This window comes from Corvus moneduloides, chromosome 15 (genome assembly GCF_009650955.1).
Source record: "Corvus moneduloides isolate bCorMon1 chromosome 15, bCorMon1.pri, whole genome shotgun sequence".
Taxonomy (NCBI): domain Eukaryota; kingdom Metazoa; phylum Chordata; class Aves; order Passeriformes; family Corvidae; genus Corvus; species Corvus moneduloides.
In genome coordinates this window covers 7,365,613-7,390,094 of record NC_045490.1, presented here as the reverse complement: position 1 = coordinate 7,390,094, position 24,482 = coordinate 7,365,613, and the positions used below count along the sequence as shown (strand labels likewise).

The following is a 24,482-nucleotide window of genomic DNA, read 5'->3' as shown; positions in this document are numbered from 1 at the left end:
CTTATTTTACCCATTTTTCCCATATGTTCTAGAGGTGTACTAGTATCATTTGCCAATCTATTCCATTTTATAAGTATTTAAGGGATTGTGAATGTACAATAGTCTAAACTATTCAGCCCAAATTTTGTTTCATCAATATTTTATGTTCATTTTCTGTGAGTTCCACAAAAAGAATCAATTGTCTTTTGCAAAAGGTGGTACCTGGACCAGCATACAATATAATGTTTCAAGCACAGAGAAATATAATGATATGCACAGACTACTCCAATAAACCTCCCTTTTTCAGTATTTTCCATAAATCTTAACCCAGAAACTGGAAAGACTTTTTTTTCTAAAGGAAAGAGCAATATGTACTTGGTAAGGTCTATGCAGAAGATTAAAATATAGGATGTATAAAAAGAAAAACATGACCTTGATGCCTGATAAAAAGAAAATTATTGTTAAATTAACTTTCATCTGTTGGCTTTTAATTGTACTGTCCCAAATAACTGAATTATTCTCAATTTCGGAATTGGTGCATGTAGTGGTTTGGTCTAAAATACTCATTACTGTTTACCTTCTGTGAGATAAGAATTAGGAGAAATGCAAAGCAGGCACCAAACTTGAAAGAATATAAAGACATTCATTAACAGACCTAAAAGAGGGAAAAGAAAAAAAATAAAATCATACCACACCTTCAGAACTCCTCTCCCCACCTTCCTCCCTTCTCCCACTGACAATGTAAAAAGACAACCCTTGAGATGTTCAGTCTGTTTATCACTTCCATAACAACCTTGTTCAGTCCATTTAGGAAGAGGAGTCTCTCTTGCCCATGCTATGAAAACATTATCACAATGAGACAGCCGCCCGGGTTGGTTCTCTGCTCGCATGTGAGTCCCTTCCCCCAACTTGTAGTTTTTCCCACAACTGCTTTCGAGGGTCCACTCTTGAATTACTGGGGTACAGTTTTAAGGTTGAGCCGTTCGGAAACAAAAGTTCTCTTCACCCATCTCTGGGAGCATTTCATCTCTAAGAACAGAGGCCCTCCTCCTTCCCTGGGAGCAAAGGGTCCTCCTCATCTTTGTCTCTAGGACTATCTCTGGGAGCATCTCTAGGAACAGAGGTCTTCCCCTTTCCATGTGGACTAAGAGTCCTCATCGTTTCCATCTCTCCCTGTTCAAACTTCTCATCAAATTACAGCTGCTTCAGCATCTGCCTATCTCAGCGCAGGTGCTTTTGCTCACAAGTACAAGTTGAACGCTCCACCCCCCCCATGCCTTCATGAGATTACAACGGGTACTCTGATACATCATAGCTTTACAACAGAATTTCAGCTTTAAGCATCTCCTCTTTCTCTTCCCTCAGGTTTTCAGCTCTTCACAGCACTAAAAGGGTTAATCTCACCCAGGCCTTGCAGCTGGAATTTTGCTTATCGCTGTTGCTCACATGATCTTTGCTGGACAGCGGTGCAGCTTTCGGCTGAATCTTGGCCGCACTGGAGAGGGGGAGCTGGGCCGCTCTGGCTGCCCACAGCAGGGCTATGGGGGGGTTCCGTGGGTGGAACAGGGCCCATTGGCTCCAGGATGGCCGTGGCCCGGCCTGGCCCGAGCAGGGCCTGGGCCGGGCCCACCGACCCCCACACGGGGACCCGCAGCCACCTGTGCCAGCGCTGGAAACGAGACAGAGCCTCTGCCCGGGGTTTGTCTATTCTTAAGTGTGGACCACAGAGGCGGTCACAATTTTAAGTGGCTCAATGAATTGTCCATATTCAAACTGGCCAGCTGATAGGTTCTGTCAGGTCACAGAGGAGCTGTAAGAACCTCTTTGCAAGAACATCACTTCTGAGACTATGCTTTGCTAACCCATGACAGTGCAACCACTAGATTTTGAAGGTAAAGTAACACTACAGTCACTTATTGCTGGACTCAGTCGAGCTGACCTCTTTCGAGCCACCACAGCATTACCACTTCCACTGATTTCCTACAAATGGGAAAGAGAGGGATGCTTTACTACCTCTTCCTCACACAGCTTATGTCTATTGCCTGGAGAAGATTAAAAGAGGGAGATAACAGTCACTGAGGGAGGAGGCTGCATATGCCACAGATGGACCACTTTCTCTTTATGATCCAAAAATTGTCTCTCCCATACCCCCAACTTTACCCTCTCCTTATGCAGGGATGCTGAACCAGCATCTTTCAAGGAGCTGCCAGGCAGAAGGAACCTGGGGAACTGCAGCTCATCAGCAGCTCAGAGTGACAGTTCCAGCAAGGGAAAAGAGCAACAGACACTAATGTTAGAACACTGAAGCCCCAAATTTCCTTATCTCAGTGGGTGATGTTATATTTAGTCTGGGCCTCAACATGCAGAAGAGAATGAAATCAGACAGTGAATCAAGGAAGGGACGAACACTTTAGAGTTGTTCATGTAAGAACAACTCTGGAAAATGGTAGCATTCCTTACAAACCAGGGGAAATAAAAAGCAATACTGAAACTCAGTAATTCCCTCAGCAGCAACAGAACAGAACTTTCCCAGTCTTCCAAAGAGGATGTGATAATGCCATTTATTGTTTTACACTCCAGTGAGCAAAAGATGCAGAAAACTAACAGAAGAGAGCAACAAGTGCATTTACACAGCGAGAATTTCAAGAGGAGCAGCTGTATTTTGAAAGGAAGGAAAGGCCACTTTCTTCTCTGAAACTGGATTTAAGGAACACAGAAAACACCAAGCTTTATATTATTTGTATTAAAGATTTGGTTGGTTCAGAAGCAAAATAGAAATTCTTTATCTGAAAATTAATGCCTGCAAAGTGACTAGAACGCTTCCATTCTTTTTTCAAAAAGAGATTTTTTTATATGAATTATCTCATTTCCTGATTAGCAAACTAAAAGTATGAAATTGTTTTCCCTCTGGCTATATCCCAGCTGGATCAAAGCACTGGCCCAAGAACATACTGTATCAGATTAGTTATGAAGAAAGTCCACAAGAAATTCAAGCATCTACCTCTCATCTCTCCTGATAAAGTTATCACCCCAGAATATAAACATGGGCTCTTCATGCACTATACTGACAGATACGTGCCCAGATAGTTTTATACCTGTTTTTTGTTGCAGTTATTACCTCAGCACAAAGAGTATCTGCTCTGCTTTGGGAGCAGACTTCATGCCCAGTCCTAGACAAATCACTAAAGTTCATTCCACCATCACTTCCCTTCCCAGGTCTCACAGAGAAGGGTTTATTCCATACCTGGAAAAACCATCACCTCTAATGAGTACCAGAGGGCCACAACTCCCACAGGACATGGGTGTCTCTGGGCCAATGAATGGCACAGGGACACCCTGTAAGGAGCAGTGCATGGGGGGAGGCTTCAGCACAATTCCTAAGAGTTAAACATCACTGTGATATCTATTTTCAGTGAAGACAGAGGAAAGAATCTACACCCACATCATCTGAATGCACAGAGTCATCAATAAAAGGAGTCTCCTGCTCCAAGTCATAAAGTCATAAATCAAGGGAAAACAAACCATTGACCTGTTTTTGTTCTTATGTGGAGATGCACCACTGCAGTGAGGGTTTAAGGCCATGACAAGTCCTGCTGCATAAATCAGGTCTCTCCTACATAATCGTGTGAAAGATAAATCCAAATACACACTGAGAGCCAAAACAGGAGAGGGGTACTGTGGTGGGGGGCCATGGGCTGGAAGCCAGATGCCCACCAAAGCCAGTCCATCACTCCCCTCCTCGGATGGACAGAGGAGATAAAATATAACAAAATACTCTAGGCTGAGATAAGGACAGGGAGAGATCACTCCCCAATTACTGTCACAGGCAAAACTCGACTTGGGGAAAATTAATTTAATTTATTACCAATGAAATCACAGTACAATAATGAGAAATATAACCAAATCTTAAAAACACCTTCCACCTCATCCCTCTGTTCTTCCTGAGCTCAACTTCACTCCTGAATTCTCTGCCTCCTTCCTCACAATGGTGCAGTGGGATGGGGAATGGGGGTTGTGGTCAGTTCATCACACATTTTCTCTGCTGCTCCTTCCTCCTCAGGGAGAGGACTCCTCACACTCTTGTCCAGTCCCAGTGTGAGGTCCTCCTTGGGCTGCAGGTGGATCTCTGCTCCCCCGTGTTCCTCCATGGGCTGCATGGGGACGTCTTGCCTCACCATGGGGAATCTCTGCTCCCGCACCTGGAGAACCTCCTCCCTTTCTTCTACACACTGACCTTGGGGTCTGCAGAGCTGCTGCTCTCACATATCCTCACTCCTCTCACCACAGCTGCAAGTTCTTTCCCCCTTCTTCTAAAATATGTTATCCCACAGCCACAACCACCATCACTGATGGGCTCAGCCTTGGCCAGCAGCGAGCCCATCTTGGAGCCAGTGGCAGTGGGGAACAGGGGAAGATTTTAGAAGCTGCTCACAGAGGCCACCCCTGTAGTCCCCACACACACAGTATCAAAACCTTGCCTTGCAAACCTGATAGAGGTATCCCTCTCTGTTTGGAAAAGTAGAGCTATCCTTTAGGAGGGTGTCTGTATAAATACTACAAAGATTGAGAAGTGATTACTATCTTGCAGAGAGCAGTGTTAATGCAGCCTTTAAAAAGAGATCAATAGGCATTTTTATTAGTCACATTTTTGGCAGCGTGTCCCTATCTGCAAATACATATTTTAGAAGATCAAATCAACAGCCAACCCGTGCTACAGACAGAAAAAGGAAAGCAGTAAAAGCACATATCATACAATTATATTAGTGCTCCCTCCTAAAGAATATTTTACAATTATGTCTGGCTAGTCAAACCAATTTCTCTTTACTGCTCACTGGAACAGCACCTCTTCTATTTCCTCCAAGTTGACTAGGGCTTTTCTGGTCCCCTTCTTCAGTTCTTTTATTTCACAAATGTTTTGCAAATACACTGTCAGTTGGATTAGGCTGCACTTAACCTGAAAAGCGTTCACCATTCCCTGGGTTTAAAACAAAAAGTATCAGAGCAACAGAGAGAGGTCTGGTGTACGTCACTGTCCAAAGCCTGTGCGTGTCCAGGGTCAAGAACAACTCTGCTGAACACAGTACAGAGAAGCAGGTGCACCTGAGCAAAGCCAGACAGCCCAAAAACACACAGTGCAGAGAATCAGACACAGAACTCACTGACAAACAGTCCTAGGGGAAAAACTAGACTTTGAGTTAGTTGTTGAACTTGGAGCTGGGAGCAGGAATCTGTGTCCCGTTGCCTGAATTCAGTGAGAACTCAAAGAATTTCCTTATTCTTTGTAAACAAGTAGGAGGTACAAAGAACATCTGACTCCATTACCTTTCCCTCACTTCAACTGCCTGCAAGAACCCAGTTTTGGCAAATCTCACTCATGTCCAAAGAGGCAGCAGTACATGCAAATGCTTTATAGTTTAAAATGTCATATGTTGATGCTGACAAGTTCAAGACATGAGAAGAGGTTGCTATGGAAACACATGCAGTATTGCCTGGAACATAAGGCAACATTTTACATTAAGAATTTAAAAAAAAAAACAACCTTGGACCAACAAATTAGCTGGTTGCCAAATTAGACTTAGGATGGGGAAAAATTAGTTTGTCTTTTGTTCTCAGACAGAAATATTTTTGTTTAGAAAAATAATGAAAGCATTTGCATTATATTTTGGATTATTTCCCTTGTCTCAGAGCAAAAAGTAATTTTATATTGAAAGACTTTCTTTTGAAGCTCATATACAGCAAATCCATCTCTATATCCCCATGTACTGGAGTCTCCATCTAATTTTCTTTTTATAATTAATGAAATCACTTTAATGAATGGTTATGTTCTTTGAAGGGTTCAACCTTTAACTCTTCTATAACCTTACTTAACTGTGTATACACATTGGCCAATACAACTAATATAGGAGTAGAACTGATCAGAAAAGAGCAGAATTGCATCCTTGGGCAGTCTGGCAGCTCTCAGATGCTTCCTAAGCCCTGTTTTATAACCTGTTACCGTTGCAAGGTGACACCTGCCCTTCTGGGGTATTGTTGTGCAGTGGCATTTTTCAATGCCAATCTCTTCTGCTTCATTCCCTGCCCTCCCAACAAGCACAAGAACAATTTCGAATTCCCCAAACAACAGTTTTATTCTGCAGGCCTCATGAAAAGCCTGATTCTAAAACACAATTCCTACACACCCATCTACTCAAGGGAAAAAAAACCCTCTCCACTTAATCTTTCTTACATAAAACATAAAGTCCTTATCTTTTCTTCTGAAAACTTTCTATTAGTTATCCACTGGATTTGAAAGAGAAGATTTATAAAAAGGGGACATGGGGTTCTATTTCTGACACTATTTTTGGAAGCACAGAAGAACATTTGAACTGCTGGGCCTAAGACTGATTCTTTCATCTTTTCCTATTTTGAGTATTCTAGAAAATTTCAGTCTACTAGAACATTTATTTGTTTGGGAGTTTGGGTCATCACAGAAGTGACAAATCTACTAATCTACAATTAAACTCAAATTATTCTCCAGTCTGCAGCTGCAGCTGACAAGACCTCATGGTTTCTGCAAGTAGAAGTTCAAGATATGCTTATAAACACAGAAGATAGGGTCATGGTGTCATCATGGCACGATCAACATTTTTGCTTGATAACTTTAGCAAAAATCTGAATCAAATTGCAGACTTCATTTCTTCATAAATACCTGAGCAGTGAAGGTGGGAAAACCTCATTTTTGTTAAGTTTGAGAGAGAGGGTGCTAGGAAACCTGATGACAAGATCTGAAATTGAAAAAACCTTGTGAACTGGCTTGAGAGCACTGTCCTTCAGTAAATGCAGCAGCAGGCAAACAATGTCAGCAAGTTGTTTTTAGAAAACATCTCATTTAGGGTTGTGTTGTCAAAGACGCCTAGGAAGAACTGACAGCCAAACACAGATGGGCTCCTCATGTCCTCAAAACCTCAGCTTACATGGTTACAGTTGAATCCCAACACATCCAGCTTGTTTAAAATGAGGGGTGTTTTCCAACCATCCCACTGTCGTAGGGAAATTCCCGTAAATGCTTTGTGTGAGTGCTGACCTCCTGTCTCAGCAGGGCTGCAGGCTACTGAATTCAAGGGCCACTGCTGCCACCCAGGCAAAGTGGGTCCCAGCAAGAGGAAGGAGGACCAGCATTTCAGAGTTTTAAATGCCAGATCCTTCTAACATCCATCCAGCAGCCCATATAAATTCATTTATTACTGTATTTTTAAGCTGTCTGTACATGACTGGGTTTTGGCCAGTTCCAGAACAGCTTTTTTAAATTTTATTTTTTAAAATGCAACCCACTTTTTATGCAGATCTTCTAGACACATAAGATATTAACATTTCCTTTACCTTCTACTTACAACATCAGTAACAGTGAAAAGCTGTTTTTCTGTTCTTGGAATCTAGAAAATCTTTGTTCCTTAAGAGTCTTACAAGAATATTCAGGCAAAGTAAGTACAAATTATTAGTTCCTGATTTCAATGTTGTTTCAAGCATAATTTTTTCTTCCATCACACCTCACTTCCCATTTTTTTCTTATTATTACCTTGAATAAAGTAATATTTATTGAATAAAGTCCATGAAAACTTGTAAATAGGCAGGATAAATGTAAGGATCTTTATAAATTCAGCTCTCTTAAAAATCCACAATGTATCTGTGTCAGAAGGACTGAGGCAGAGAAATATGGAAAAGCTCATCTGTAAAGATGCTGAGACTTTGGCTGCAGTTCACTCAACTTCACAGGGTTCATCACAACAGTATTTGGCTCTCCTCTCTTCTGTTTTCTTCACTACTAATGGATACTTTGCTATTTAATTAGTGCAGCATGATCCAAATCCCATCAAAGTCAATAAAACTCTTTTCATTTATGTTAACGGGCTTTGGACCAACTCCTGGTTTAATACCAGAATCAAATAAAATACCCCTAGGAAAAGAACAGATATACCAATCTTACACTTTAGAGTACAATCTTAAAAACTTCCTAAGGTTTTTACCCGTTTTAAAGTAAATCTCATTATTGAACATCTTATAAAAACAGCTGGACAGCTCTTTTTTTGCCAGTCGGATTAAAGTGTCAGAAGGCATCTAAATGTATGCAGAGCTTCACTGTGAGAAACCTTCCCACGGCAGAGGGTGACGCCTTCCTGAAGCTTTTCCTGGGGCTCCTGTGCTGCGCCAGAACATGAGGGTTCACCGTGGGAGGACAGACCTGGCAACAGAACTGTTCGAAAGGTCCTGCCCCAAACACTTGTTCTTTCTCTGGCACCCCCACAGTTGTGCCAACACTGGGTCTGTTGGGCTGCTCTGCAGAAAACTTCACCAATGTGGTTCACCAGCTAAGGCTGGTAGGCCAGAGACACCCACACCTGACCAGGTGGGATCAGGACAGCCAGGGCCCAGCTGAGGAGAGCTCTGTTCAGCAGAGCAGTCAGTTCTAGTGCAGCACAGCTGAACTTCCATAACCACTTTAATCAAATCAGCAGGAGAGAGCACCAGCTATTTTTGTCACACAGAGGAGAGAGGAGGCTTCCTGCTCTTAGACTATACCCCAGTCACTGCAGAAAGCAATGAACCACAAAGCAAGCAAAATGACACTATGTAAACAGGGAGATTAAACCTTCTCCTGATACTTTTGACCCATTTTGGCAATACCAAGCACGCCACACAAAGCCACCACATCATTTCTCGCACAGCAGCATGTTTTAATTGACTGGCACATTAAACATCAAAGTTCTGTGTCAAGTTTGACCACAGAAATCACGTTCAGAAATCACATCCAACCAGTGCTGACTCAGTAGCAGAGCCACAGAATCCATTTTTTAAATTCTCAAAAGCCCAAACAAAAAACCAAACTTGTGCTGTTGGTTTCAATGTTTTTTTTTCATTTCACACTACTCCAACCTGGCAGCACAATAGGCTGGGGGACAACTTTCTTTGAAAACAACTTTGGCAGAATGTTAATAGAGAAAGAAGAAAATTCAGGGCGAGTGTGAGAAGTGCTTCAGTCCCTTCTGGGCTGGAGCCATGACCCTTCCCAGGCAATCAATCACAGCAGCTCTGGAGGGGACTGTCCTGCAGCACACCAGGACATGTTGGTGATGTGTGCACGTGTCTCCAGCCCCCTGCTCCCATCTGCCCAGTGCCTCTGGGCAGCCCTGACTCACCTTGTACTGACATGTGCACTGGGCTGGGAGGTGGAACGTCCTCTTGCTCTCCCATGGAGTCAGATTCCAGCCCTGCCCTGCAAACCTGCACTGAGGATAAATGGGGACATCACTTCTTGCTTCATTCTCCCTTCTAGAGCTACTCATTAAAGGAGAATATTCACCGAGCAAGGATTCTATTGTGAATTGCCAGGAAATACAGTGTTTTCTGCTCCTTCCTGCTGTATGGGTTATTCACAAGCTATTCTCACCACCTCAGCACTCCAGCACCAGTGCTCAGCATCTTGCCCTGCTGACGCTGCTCAGATGTCTCCAACTGCTCTTTCTTTTGGGCTTTTTTTCTGACACATCCCTTCCTCTCCCCCAAATCCCACACAGATAGTCAGCTTGCTGCTCTGAGCACTACACTTCTCCACAGGAACCACAGTGCATTTTTCCCCAGTGAAGAAAGTCTTTCCAGATCGTGAAAAGGAGAGCAGAACTGCCCAGCAGCCCAGCAGCAGCCAGTGGGGAGGGAGGTAGACTTCCAAATAATCTGTGCAGCTTTGGAATTCAAACGCCTTCACTGTGGTGGAGAGAATTCACTACCTCTTGGCAGCAATTTCAAACATGGCCTTTTGCTCCACATTCCTCGGCAAAGGAGGGATGCTGACAAGGTCCCTGGCTCTGTGAAGGTGAGGAGTGAGAACCTACAGGCTCAACCATCCCCTAGAACCAGCTTCAGGAAGGACATCATTACAAGGTGAAAGCTGCCTCCACACTGACTAGAAAACACACGTATTAGGGCTAATCTAGCCAGCACACCATGAGATATAGAGGATTAGATTTGACCTGATAGGTCTCTGACGTCAGTGAAAAGCAGTCTTAATATAAACAAATATAAAATAAAAAGAGAAAAAAAACCTATTCTGTCCCACAGTGGGATGGCTAGAATCTACTGTAGAACTTGCAAGCAGTGATTCAATACTCCAAAATTATACCTTGGGTTAAAGACTGCATGGAGTTCATTCTGGAAGTGCACTATAAAAACATTACCTAGGCACAAATATTTCTTAAACCCACAAGTCAAAGCAAACACCTCTTTGAATCACCCAAAAGGAACACAAAATTGCCAGAAGCAGCTAAATCCTTCAAAGACCTCAGTATATCCATCACAGATGAATTTCACATTACTAACATCACATTTATTCAACAGTTTTCCTAGTCTTGTCATGATTTCTACAGGCTTGCATAATAACATGAAAATGTCACAAAAATTACGTCAGAATGACAATCCAGAGGCAGGGAGCCACGAGGCCCTCAGTGAGCTATGCTTTATGTGACAAGAAGCAGTGCCCAGAGCTGTGTATTTAACCCATCTGCCCATTCAAGACCAAGGACCCTTCAAAGATCCTGGGATTCCTGGTCTCCCTTTCCAATGCACTTTGCCATTTCCAAGTATGTAAACAAATCCTGAATATGTTACCTAGTGAAATCTCATGAAAGCATATACACATTCACAGATCTTGTGTGTCCTGCTGCCTCCCAAGAAGGAGTGTATCTCTTTTCAAACCATGGAAGCCTGTAATCCAGACTGTCGGAGGAGGGCATATCACCACAAGAGTGTGAAAACATCTAATTACATAAGGCCAGGTCCTCAGCTAATGCAAAGTGACAAAACCCCCAGAAACCCATGGAGACACAATGATGCAGATTAACAGAGGTTTGGCTCATTATAGTTGAATGGACCCAACTTCTAATTTTCCTATCTAGTGACAGATTGTTGGAATCCTGACCACCAGAACCTCAGAGTGCAATGGGGAGTTGAAACGAGATAGCATCAGGGAAAGTAAATTTCAGTTTGGCTGAAAGCATATTTAAGATCCGGGAGTTTCAATTAGCTGTTGCTGAGTTATCACAAAAGTCTGTTGAACAGATGTGCAATTAGAGTTTTTCTCATGTTGTTCTCTCTCATGAGTTGGGTGTTTTTATTGGGGGGGTTGTATTTGGCATTTGGGTGAGGCTTTTTTGCAAGTGATGCTAGTTTTATTGAGGTCAAAGCTAACATCTTAGGCAGAGAAAGCTCGTCCCACCACCACGCCTCCAGCAGTGCAGAAGCAAAGAAGGGCAGTCTCAGAAAGCAGGAAAATCTGTCTCCTTTCTGGCCTCATCTTCATAGGAAGATGGAGACAGAAAAGCTGTCAGAATGAGCCTGCAAATTCAAGGCAGCTGGAATTGCCTCATCCTCCTGGCACGGACTGGAGGGTTTCTCCTGATCCTTCCTCCTTACTTAATGCATCACCTCTTCTGTGGTGGGGATGTGGTGTGAGGCAGAAGGGGAAGAAGGTTTAGCAGAGCTATTTCAGGTTTGGAGGCACACAGTTCTGTCCTGTTCCATCCAGCACACGGGATATAAACAGCCATGGGAAAAGCTGCACTTGAGCCTCTCGTCCTCACCTCCCTCCCCACCACCACTGCACCAGGGGACGGAGAACAAGGTGAAAGACAAGGTTATGATGTGGAATACTCCATGGCCTGGTTTTGGTCCCAAATACTCTGCTAATCAACCTGTCCACACAAAGCCAAATGGACACAGTGAAACCAACACATTCACTTCTGCAGCTTTGGAACAGAACCAAAAATCAGCTACTTGCCATGGGACCTCCCTGACCCTTATGCAAAATGATGCTGGATCATGACACAAACATTGACAGATATGGTTTTTTTCCTGTGTGATTTTCTGTTTAGATAAATGCAAGATTACACTGTATTTTCATAGGTCCAGCATTTCTATTCTATTTTATAAGATGCGTACAATTATTGTTGGCCTTAATTTGACTGCAGTGAACTAAGCACTTTATTTTCACAGAAATTCATTACATTCTCCTACTGAGGAATTTAAATTAATACAAAACATCTTGTAATTTGTCTTGTCTTTCTTTGCTTGTCTATTACTGATCCAGACTGAGTTTCATATTCTTCTTTCAGAGTACTAAATCATCCTTTGATTAATCCCATTTTTACACTTGCTGCTTATGTCAGGCTTAATGTGCTGTAACTTTGCAAACAAATTTAATATTGACAGATACCTCTTAGCATTTATTTGGGAATTAAATATTTTGGTTTACTGATGAATGGTGGATTTGCCATTTTTACAATGAAACCTAAAACTATTAGAAAACTCTGATTTCAAGCTTAGTTATAAATCTGAAATCAATCCAAATTCATCTCTAAAATTTCTTTATCCCTGAAGTCCTTAGTGGTATTGAACAGAAGTGGCATAAAGTTTCTGCTTCTGGGTTTTGGGGTTGCTTTTTTGTTGTTGTTCCCAATAGGTAAAAGATTGTGACCTTATGTAGGTTCATGGTGTTCTAGGGAGAGTGTTTTGAAGTCTGAAAGGCACCATTTTATCCAGCTATTGCTTTAGGTTTACAAACATTTTTAGACATTTTCACCCTTACAAGCTTCAAAGCCTGTCAGCTTCCAATATAACTCCTGTCACGTGAGAGAGAGAGTGTTGGCACGTGAAAGACTCTTGGCCCAGTTCAGCTGTCTTCATCATCAGGTAGTGATTTATTTCTCAAAGACTGTTTCTTAAATACATTCTGGTTTGCAGAATGCTTTCCAAACAACATCTCTCACATTCCTTCCACAGCTCCTCTGCTTAGAGAAAGAGAAAAGCCTCACAATTTTAACTCTGAAGAATGAAGAAGTATATTCTTCTGCATATGAGTTGGATGAACATGATTTACCCAAAAGCCATGATTTAAAACAAATAAACCAACTATTAAAACAGTAACCACAGCCTGTGCTGCCACCTACCCTTGGTTAATCTCTGCATTTTCTGCAGGCTCTTTTTCCAAATCATGTGCTCTGTCCTGGGAACAGGTTTGCCCTACAGGTGATGTAATGGCCATGGGCACCAGCCCTGATACCAGCCTTGGGAGTCACACACTTCACCATGGGAGAAATGCAAGATGCAGCTGCTTAGGGCAGGTACTGGATGTTAGTTCTGCCTTCTGCATATGGGGGACAGAGCAGAGAAATTAGAATCGCAGAACTACAGAATCATTTAGGTTGGAAAAGATTTGGAAGATCTTTAAGTCCAACTGTTAACACAGCACTGTCAAGCCCACCACTAAACCACATCCCCGGGTGCCACATCTGTACTTCCCTGAGCAGCCTGTTCCAAGGAGTGACAGCCCTTTTGGTGAAGAAGTTTTTCCTAATATCTAACCCAAAAATTTAGCAAGTGCTTGGAGTAAAATCTGTGCTTTCCCCTCTTCCTTTCTAAATGGTATCATTTTACTGTATTTGAATTAAAATGTAAATGGTTTATTACTGTGTTTAGCTCTTGAAATAGTTTTACTCCCAAGACAGAAAGCGTTCCTTTCCTGTTGGGCTCAACATATTATTTTGACTTTCTCTATTCTATACTCTACAATACTCATTAAATCATGCCAAAAAAGCACATGTTCAGAAAGAGAAATCTTGAAAGAGAAATCCCTCCCATAGACCAAACTGTGCAATAGTAGCCCTGAGTCTGCAGTGCCCATCCTGGGTGCATGATGTTAGAGTGCCTTTGGATGGGTTTGCCTGAGGGGGCTGATCCATGCCCAGAGCTCCACCGGACATGCTGGAAGCTGCTGCTGCAGCCCAGCAGCCCCCAGGGCACAGAGGGAGCAGGCAGGTGTGAAAGAGGAACTGCCTGCAACCTTGGGAAGCAGGTACAGCAGCAGGCTGAGAGAGCTGCAATCAGGGCTCCTGTAGAAATTTGCTGTATCATTCACAAAATTCAATCCCCCCTGCCCTTTCATGGACTGCTTCTTGTCAGTATTGTAAGTGATGGGGTAAAAGAAAAGAGCTGCTGGCCAGCCTGCTAATTAGCCAGCCTACTCATTAGCCATGCAGGTTCTTCTCCACACGTCCACTTCATTATTCTTACAGTGATAGTAAATCAGAAAACACATTAATAAAGGCTTAAAGACTCAGGGCCTACATCAAGGTGTGGCTCTGTGCTACCCTAAACCTCAGGTAGATAATTTGATTTTATGTTTTTCAAAAAACAGTTTAAATGGCCACCATATGCCAGGTATTTTCTACCAGTTTTCTTGCATCAAAAATCTGTAGAAATCATTCACCTTCATTAGAGGGCAATAACAGCAAGCTATAGTCAGCACACTTGGTGAAGAGAAGTAACTTCAATGCATGAATTAGCTGTATCTGGTTACAGGGAGAAGGAGCTCTTCTTATCCACAGATACCAACGATGTCCACTGACTTTCTCATTACAGGATTAGTAGGCTTCACACTTAATTTCAGTGGAAAATAGATTGTAATTTGTTCCCTGAGGTCCACCAGGCTAGAGGTTAAATGCTGGGAAAATGCAGTCTGGCCATATAATGAAATTCAGACACAGAGGTGGCAACTACAGGAAAAGTTAAAGGGAATGACAGTAGGAAAGAAGTTAAAGCAGCTGTATTTATAGCTCACCACATCAAAAGAAAAGTGGTAACATTGTACTTTGCAGGTGGAAGAGTCAGACAGTACCAGGGACACTGGGCAATTCCAGCCTCTGAATTCTCCACAGAGAGATGCATAAGTGAAGAATTAATTATGTCTTTGTTTTGAAGATACAGGTCACAAATGCAGCAATAACGGGGTAAAGCATTAAATTTTACATAAACCAATTTAAAAGGAAGAAAAAAATATAAACATGAAGATAACACTGAAAAATTTGGACACAGTTAGGATGCTGGACCAAAAAGTAACAGCGAGTTGTACAAATGGGACTTCCATGCCAGCAAGGCAAAGATTGGAAAACAAACAGATACAGTCCTGGGGGGGGGGGGGGAAGCAAGGATATAAATCAGTGGTGAGGGCAGGTTCTCTCTGTGGGATTAGAGAGGATAAAATGATACTGAAGTTACCATGTTCAGTAAATGAACCTCCCCCTCTTGGAGGGCAGCCAGCCCACGGAACCCACACCAGTGCTCAAAGCCTCTCAGAAGTACACACAAGACAAAACACACAAGGTGTAAAGAGAAACTCATCTGTACTGTAATATGACACCTTCAAAACAACATACTTGGGACACTTTTCATTGGCGTGATGATTTTTGAGACTTCAACAAAGAGAACTGGCATCTCTGTCTTTTCCTTGAGGGAAATTCTTACTTTAAAACACTTCCTTTAAACAGAAAACAGTTACTTAGAAGAAAAAGCAGAAACATCAATGCTGAGATTCACGCCTACAACTCCAAGAACTCCGGATCTGAAGAAAGTACCAGACATTTTGAGACCTGGGAATAACTCAGAAGATCTATAACAGAAGCTGTGATTTAGATAGGGGGAAGCAATGTGCTCTTCTGCACTTGAAGAGGACACTCTTCTTTTCAATGTTACAATTTAATAGAACAGTGCTGAAAATAGCGTGTGAAATGTGGGCCTTTCATTTGCAGACTATTAAAACTGGGAAGCCGCTGTGTCAAGACTCTGCAAACAAAGATGAATTTAAAACACACTCAGATAAAGGGGCTAAAGGAACCAGATGTAATGTGTTAGAGAACTTACTGAAACTTTGGAAGAAAGAAAGCAATAAAGGGACACAGTGATCCAAAAAGGAGGGTGTGTACATCAGAGCAAGGTTGTGCAACCCCCTACAAGACACTCAAGACCTGCTCCCTGGTTCTGTTTTAATCAGACCCAGTATGAGAAATGTCCTAGTGTGCCATTAAGTAATGGCATGACCTGCTTACAAAGCAACAGTCACCATAAATAAAAAGTACTTAGAAGTAGGTCGAATAAAACAGTAGCATGATCTCTGGAGAAAAGGTCCTGCTCCATGCAACAGCTGGGATTCTGGTTGATCCAAAAAATGTATTTTTTAACCTTCTGTAGCAAAAAGTAAACATGTAACTAACTTGAAATGTGGTAATGCCTTGCCATTTGCAGGAGTCTTGAATTCTCAGGGAGCACCCTCGCCACACCACAAGGAAGCAGCGAGCTGGCAGGAAAGTGAACTAACAGCACTTTTTGAGGGACACACCTTTGGAAGCTGAGGAGGGACAGACTTCTCAAAATAGACGTTCTGCTTACCCCAGAAATTAATTATGACCTTATCAAAATTAGTTCCTATATTTGGGTCTTTCAAGATGGAGAGCAGAAGGAGCCACTAGGCACCTTTCCTTGGATGTACAGAGTTTAATATTCTGGTTGGAAAATTAGTTCTTGTGTGGTCAAAGAGTATAGTACAGCTGAGACACTACTACAATGAGGACATGCAACACAAGGTCAAATAGGACATAAAGAAATACTTATATTTTATCCAAAGGCCTACAACATACCACAAAGATGCCAGTTTTGACTGCCTGAGGATACTCTGTCCAGATGGTGTCCACCTGTATAATGTAGGAAATTACTTGCTCTGCTCTCAGATAAAATGTAGGTGAGATGATCCATGCACAGAAGATGCAAAGAAAAAAAAAATAGTATTTACTGATGACAGAGTCTCTTTTAAGGACAGCAGAGGATAATTTACTCCAGTCAGAGGCTGAATCATAATGTTTACACTCTTTGTGTTTCACACCATAACTTTTAAAAGGGAAAGCCTGTGCAATTTACACAGCAGAAGGGACTGTCCAACGAGGCTCTTGCTGGCCAGGAAAATCAACAGCAGAAACCCAGAGAATGGGTTTCAAAGCAAAGTCTCTGTCCTGTGAAAACATGGACATGCTGGAGGGTTAGGCATCAAAACAGTTCCATTGCTTTGCCAGGCAACACAGGTCTTTTAAATTATATGTGTAGATGGGGATGTGCAGTCAGGCTCTGATTGTGCTAGAATTCACATACATGCTTGGCTTACCCATGTGGAGACTCCAGCTGAATTCAAAATGCCCTTGAAAAAGGGTTAATGGTGATTCCACTGATCATCTGCAGAGGAAGGGCTGCTGCTTCCTTAATGAGAATGCCTTTTACATTTTGTTCTATACTGTGTCACAGAAATTATTTTCACTTCTTCTGCCACTGTATTACAGTTCTACTTTTCAAAAAAGCAAAAAGCCCACAGTGAGTTTTGTCATTACATAAAAAAATGGGGAAAGAAAAGAAAAAAAACCACAGATGGCGACTTTGGTTTGATTCTGGTTTAATTTAATGAGAAAATGCTCCCAAATGAAAAGATTATATATGCCCAATTTTGATCTCCTTAAAATGTATGCAACCCCACCATAATGTAAATGCTAAGAATTTAGCATACAGAAAAGGAATTACTGGAATTATTTGTAGCAGGCATCTGTTTTAACTGTCAGGCACTAGACCTGACCAGACTTTGAAGATAATATTGTGCTACCTTGAGCTCTGCTTTTTTGCTACATCACAAACCAGTGTAATCCAAAAACCAGATCAAAAAGAACCACAACTAAATTGTAAATCCATATGAAAGCAGGAGATGGATATCTAAAAGGAAAAATAACACGGTTATATAAGCATGTCTGCCTTCTCCTGGTATATTCATTGTGAGCAGCTCCTTCACCCTCTTACCCAGGTAAATTACATGTTCCATCTAAGGTGAGTTAGATTCACCTTCAACTCTGTGGGCAGTTCCAAGAAAGCACCTCTGTCAGGACAGTATATAAGAAAATAACCTTAAAATTTCAGTAACTTTAAAGAGTTCAAGCTCATGCTTAAAGGGAAGAAGAACTATATTAAACAAGGCTAGGCTTCACAAGGTGTCTAAATGTCTTTAGGAATGCAGGGAAGGTGGCAGGAGGAAGGGGAGAAAGGTGGGCATTTCACATGGGTATCTGGAATTGCTCTTAGGAAACACCATTGTCTGGATCTGAACCTGAGTGTCTACATTTACAACTTAGAAATTAGATTATAGCATACAACCCTGTAAAATAAAAACTGAGGGAAAAGGTTTTGTTCTCTGATTTAAAACAGGAAAGAAAATACTCATAATATAAATAATACATAACAAAGTCTTGGGACAACTGACAGATGTGCACTTCTTTTGACAGCAGCCAAAGCACCAGCCAGTTCCTGAGGATCCATGACTGGTTAGGAAAGGGAAACAGATCACCACAAGCCCACCCAGGTCAGCCCAGGGCTACAGATACTGTAGCATTGGGCATGAGTCGAAAAAGCACTGCTGGTGTCCCAAGCATTTCTAGAAGAAATAGCGTCTGGGCAAGCAGCCAGCCAGCCAGCAGGCGGCTCACAAACAGTTTGGGAGGGTTAGCACAGAGCACAGGAAAGACTGAAATGTTGTAGAGAAAACCCTGCCGGGTTCATCACAAGAAGAAACAAGTCCACTGCACTTGTAAGGTGTCTGTGTCTTGGTACCCCCAGCCATGGAATGCTTACAGCTCATTAAGAAAACAAACAACCATAGATGTCTTCAAAAGCTGTTTCTATATATGTTTGTCTAATAACTTTCCATTTTAATGACAATACTGTGAAATTTTTGAACAGCTGATCTTCTAACTTTTAAAAAGGAAGAGGATTATACTAATGGAGCCAAACTAGGACATCATGATGTGTTACTGAAACTGATGTTCCCTCCTTTGCTTCAGTGGGTACAATCAGATCACATTGATTGTTCATTATGAAGTTGTGATTCTCAGTCTTCTCAGTCCTGTCAGTACATCTGACTCTGCACTGCAGCCTAAGTTAATCATGTGCTCATTATCCACTTCAGATGTGGTGTTGATACTGGGTTTCTCCTGTCTAAGTACACATTCTAGCTCACAAACTACAAATGTCATGAGGAGACTGGGAGGGAGTTTATGCCTCTGAATTTCCACAACCAAATAGTGCCTTCCTGTCAACCTGAAGAAGATATTTTTGGCATATCTGCCTCAAGCACTGCAGAAGTATCTATCAAAAATCAGAAATCCAGATTCAAAAACAGTTCTTCTACAATATTCTAAAAATGAATATAGAGTTCATCTGCTAAAGTGAAGAAAGGGAGTTCCCATAGTTCCAGCAATAATCTGAAAGCATTAGCATAATCCTAACTTTTTCTTGGTTTATAGCATTTTTTGCAGCCTGCAACCACTTCTCCTTCACAACCCTTGGAGAGGACAGCCAGCTCCCTCATCCTCCAACTGCATCCACAAGTAATAATCTGGCCAAGGACCAAGAACATACTCAAAGCACGAGACCTTCCACCACAGCCTGCAGGCCATGGAGAGCTGACCATGCTTGTTCTGCCCACTCAGTGGAGAATTAATTTGAATGCTATCAGGACAACCAAGATGATAAAAAGTTGTCCAGAGTGTTTTTATCTTGAGTGGGAAAGCTTTCACAGTACTTTTTTTTTAATATGGTAAAAATCACATTCATAATTTAGAAAGCTGTAAAAAATATATTGATTAGCTTCAACTTTGATTCTTCAATCATGATTTTTAATGACCCACTTCAGTTCTGACAACACACCTAGATTGCATACTTCAGAAGTTCTCTTCATCTACCTCAGATTTGATTTTTAGCTCAACACATTTTGTCATTGACTTCTGATACAGAAAACCGTGAGTACCCAAACTAATGAGTATCTCCTCAGTCAGGGCAGCAGATCATCATTTATAGTACAGTTCAAAAGTGCCTTCACAGATCTACTATTTTCATGCAAATCCCTTCCAACAACTTCTCATCTGGCAATACCAATTCCATCGGCCAGACTCTTCTCAGACAATAACTGGAAAAAAGGACATAGTTGGCAGTACAGTGCAAACCAAAAGGGATGTTCAAAGGAAATAACATCAGAAGTTGGCAAGGTGGTAGATGCATTTGCTGACTTAAACCAGATTCAGTCAAGAAAAGTTTGCAATGTAAAGATCAAAGCAGGACATTTCAACACCAGTATTGTTTCAGCCCTGATGGCTGCTGCAAAGTGGAAGACCACGAGAAGCATAGACAGATGTGAAAACATCTTCAAAAGCAAGCACTTCAAAAATAAATACTAGGAATTAAATTAATCAATTTTGTAACATAAAATTCTAGCACTTGTCACTTGACATCTCAGTTGTAAGGGAGCCCCACCATCTGTATCTCCAGAATAACCTAGAAAAGGTGGTGGAAATACTTGGGCCCACTGAAGAAAACTAGGTGTGAAGTAAAAAATGAGCATAGAAAAACAGTTGAGAATAGCCTTGTCCATGTCTTTATTCACCTCCAAAATGTCAATAAACCCAAGAAAAGCATACAGCTCAGTGGTCTCTAAGTATGTCTTGCTGGCAACACATTGCTCCCAGGACTCTTCGATACTCCTTGCAAAAACAAGAAATAAAAAGGTAAAGGGAGAGACATACATGCAGTATTAACTTCTGTGGTTACTTGCTTATTATTTCTGTCCAGGGAGCAGTGGCTTTTGGAGAAACACTGGTATAATTTCTTGGAGTTTGTATAATTCTATTGATAATCTGTTTTATACTCTCACCCTGCAAGAAAGAAAGAAACTGAAATGGAGGGAAAGGGTAGAGATGGAACATGCTACCCAAGGGACTGGAGTTCAATTTGTTGTTCCAAAACAGATTTACTGCACAATCTCAGGGAAATCTTTACAGCCTAAAGGTATTGAGGCAATGCTTCCTGCAGGAAGGCTTCAGTGACTTGGGCAAAAAAAAATACGTCTCTGCCTTGCAACATCTACCGTATAGATGCACCCTGGAGGAAGCAGTAATCCATTTCCAAATGTATTAGCAGAACCACAGAAGTTGTAATTCCACGTAAAAATCATCCAGATTAGAATGTGGCACCTCCCAACCCAGACCAACTCTCCAGCTTCTTCTAATGAAAACAAGAACACTGGAAAAGGCAGGTGCATGGGTTGGGCATCCAGATTGAAAACTACAATTCCTCTGGTAGCTTTCTGGATTCCAGTCATTTAAGAGTGCCATTGAATTGAGGCCTGGCTTCACTCCTTTGCATTTGAGAAGTTACAAATGCAAAAAGAGCAGTAATTCATAAAGCCTTTTCATTTATATTTTCACTTCATTTTATAAACCATTCTCATTCTTTGTCATTTTTACACGCAACATGAGGCCTTGGACCTTTAGAGTCTCATCCATACTTTGGCTTTAACTACTGTTCTATTTTATAACTCTTTTGTCTAAATATAAGGAGGCCACACTCAGGCAAACACTGGAAGAAAGCAGGAACAAGCTCCCACCCTGCCCCTACAGTCAACACCTGTGCTGAGGAGAAGAGCACAAGGCAAGGAGTAGCCATCAACAGAATCTTCCTCCACCTTTCAGCACAGACGAACAAGGAAGACGAGCTTTGGCTCTGCCCCCATTCTAAAAGTAAAGAGCAAGTAAATTTTGAGCAAGTAAATTTGCCTTTCACAAAATGATCTGTGCTAGATATAGGGAGAGCACAGAACTTTTGCTTCCCCCCCCGAGGCAGAACTGCAGGCTCACACTCTGCTGTCTGAATGGCTCTTCTTGCTCAGTCCTGGTGCTTCTCTTACCCTCAGCCAGCTGTCCACATCAAACAACTGCAACATTAAAACTTGCTTCTCAAAACAGGAATGCACATGGCTAGGAGAAACCACAGGAAAGGAAAGACTAAGGGGAAAAGTATTTGATTCCCTTCCATTCTCAGATAGCCAACCATACTATCTCCATACATGTCATCTTCTTGGCACAGCAAACGAACAACTTCCTATGACTAAATAAATAGAAATACAAATGACTCCTACTGGCTCTTTATGCAGAGGCAGAATGCATTACATTTAAGCAATCTCAAAATTACAAACTCTAAAGGTTATAGCAAGGAAATACAGGCTGGATAAACTGGTCATTATAAAAAAAAATATAGCCCTTTTCTCACTAAACAAATTGCTGTGCAGTAATCACAGCTCAAATGACAGTGTAACAGTTGTCAGGGACAAACAGAGATAATCTGGGTGCTGAACATGCACTCCAGAACAGAAAGCTGCAGCCAGTTTTAAAACACACAGCTTTGAAAAATGTAACACAGGGGGCTGTTTTGCTCATAAAACACAAAGTCTTCTGCAACTTTTCATCAATCACTTGATTAGGCAATGAAACTCACCAAGTGAAATATCCAAGAAAACAGACTCCAAATAAATTAAAATTTTCCAGGACAAAACTGTATTTTACCTATCAAATTTGTTTTCAGGGTAGCCCAGCCCATTATTTGGGGTTAACTCTTTCTAACATTTACCCTTGCAGGCTGGAAGTGAGAAGTGGAAGAGGATGCTGAGAATTTGCCACTTAACCCTCTGGTTTAGAGCATCAGACCCCTCAAGTCACTTTACTACAAATCAACATAAATGCTGGTTTCAGCTGTTCTGTTCCAGAGTAGCTACCTCAGAGCATGTGCTCAAACTTCTAGTGCCACTGTCTGTAAAGCAGTGCCTGGTGCAGCGCAGCTATTCCCACACAAGGGAACATTAGTTAATTTGCATTCACAGTTACCATATGAGGTGTGAGTTTCTGACAGTCCACACATTTTATATTTAAAGACTGCAGGAAATTAATATAATTATCTTTGATATAATAACAAAAGTAACTTACCAGTCCATCGCAATTGCTGATAGCAACTGAAGCATTTGGCAGATCAGTGATATCCCCAACATAGAGGCAATTCCCATAGAGAGGTTCAATATGAGTCTCCTCAGAGTCCTCCTGCCACTCAACTGTTGCTCCAGGGGCCACGAGCCTGGAGTTTGGCCGCAACCTGAAGTGAAACTCTCTTCCAAAAACAGTGACATTGTAAAATATTTGCTCATTTGCTGCTTCATGTTGCAAGTCCTCCACAGCTCTCCTAAAGCGTGCTTTTGGCGGTCCAGACACCAAGTGGGATAGGAACCTGCCCTCTGAATCAGTGCTGGTGGGGATGACAAGGCTGTACTCCTCTATATTCCTCAGAATTGAATCTATACAGGGAGAAAGCAAGAGAGGACAGAGATACTAGAACTAAACACATCCTGATGCCGCGGGATTTTTATTCCATTATTCATTAGCACAGCAGACACTTACATAAGGCAGATGGACACAGCACTCTGTGCAGGCACTTGGTTCACCTGCATGAAGCGTGCAGAGTTCACTCAAACTTGCCTTTTCCTCCCCAGAATACCAAACGGCAGCGTGAGCCTCCCCACCCCATCAGGACCCCGCACTCCTGCCCCTGCAGCGGGGTCCCGCTCCCTTTTGCCCATCCAGCCGGGACCCCGCATGCCTGCACACCCAGTCAGTGACCGGGTCGCCTCGGGGACTTTGGGGGTTCCCGGGTGGCCAGTGTTGATTCACTTCGGGACTGCTCGCAGGGGCAGGGGTAGAGGCTGGGTTTGCAGGTGGCAAGCCTGCAAGGCAAAGGCACGTCCCTCAAACTACCCCCGGTGCGGCGGGTTTGAGTCGAGCGGTGATGGGGACGCCACGGGCAGCGATCGGGAGCGGTCTCGGCGGGCGGGAACCCCGAGAGTTTTGGACGGAGGCGATAGCCCGGGCAGGACGAGGAGGAGGAGGCAGAGGAGCTGCCATGTGTTTCATCCCGCACGGGGAACCCCAGGCACCGCTCCCTGCCCGCCGGGGCTCGCCCGCTCCGCGGGGCAGGCGGCGGGCGGCGCGGGGCTGCGGGCACCGGCGCAGCGCTGTCACTGCCGGGCGCTCCCGCGTCCCTTCCCCACCGGCGGCGCGGCTGCCCCGGTCCCCGTCCCCGCCTGCCGCTTGCAGGAAACAACTGGAAACCCGGCAAAAGTAGCCGCAGAAGAAGTTCAAGGGGAGCCGAAAGCCGCGGAGCGACGAGCCTCGACTTGGGACGGGCGGGCTGCGGGCACCGGCCGGCGGCGGCGGGGCAGGGCGAGCCGCCCCGAAGGCGTCCCGGCGGAGACCTACCTCTGTCCCCGGGGCGCCGCTGGGCGCCGGCGGGCAGGGCGAGCGCGCAGCAGAGCAGGACACAGGCGATGCCCGCGGGAGGGTCCATCGCGGCGGCCCCGGCCCGACGCGGGGGCCGGCGCCCGGGCTGCCCGCAGCCGGGGCGGGCCAGGCGGCAGCCCCGCTCCGCGCTGCTCCGCGCCGCTCAGCGCTGCCCCGCGCCCCGCCGCCCGCGCATTCGCCCAGCCGCAGCCGCAGCGGCAGTGGCGGCCGCGCTCCCGGCTCGCAGCGAAGCAGAGACACCAGGAGGCGGCGGGGGTATAGTACTGGAAGCACAGGGCGTGCGGAGTGAAGTCAGGCTGATTGACAGAGGCGCTGCCACAAGGCGCAGCCGGGCCGCGGGGAGCGGGGACGGGCCGCGGGCAGCGGGGACGGGACCGCCCGCCCCGCCGGGCAGCCCCCGCGCCGCCCCCGCCGCGCTCCGGGCAGCCCCGGCCGGCAGCGCCCGCC

At 43.6% G+C, this 24,482-nt stretch overlaps 1 protein-coding gene across 1 annotated transcript in view; it reads right to left on the bottom strand.

The window, feature by feature from the left end:
- ADAMTS2 (ADAM metallopeptidase with thrombospondin type 1 motif 2) overlaps nt 1-24,119 on the bottom strand; it is a 177,581-nt gene extending 153,462 nt beyond the window's left edge. Inside the window, exons 1-2 of the mRNA XM_032124871.1 lie at nt 23,994-24,119; nt 22,674-23,035 (exon numbers count right to left, since the gene is read on the bottom strand). Of these exons, the coding sequence (XP_031980762.1) occupies nt 22,674-23,035; nt 23,994-24,081 (450 nt within the window). The 5' untranslated portion in view covers nt 24,082-24,119. The remainder of the gene's footprint in view (nt 1-22,673; nt 23,036-23,993) is intronic.
- Nucleotides 24,120-24,482: the final 363 nt, after the last annotated feature.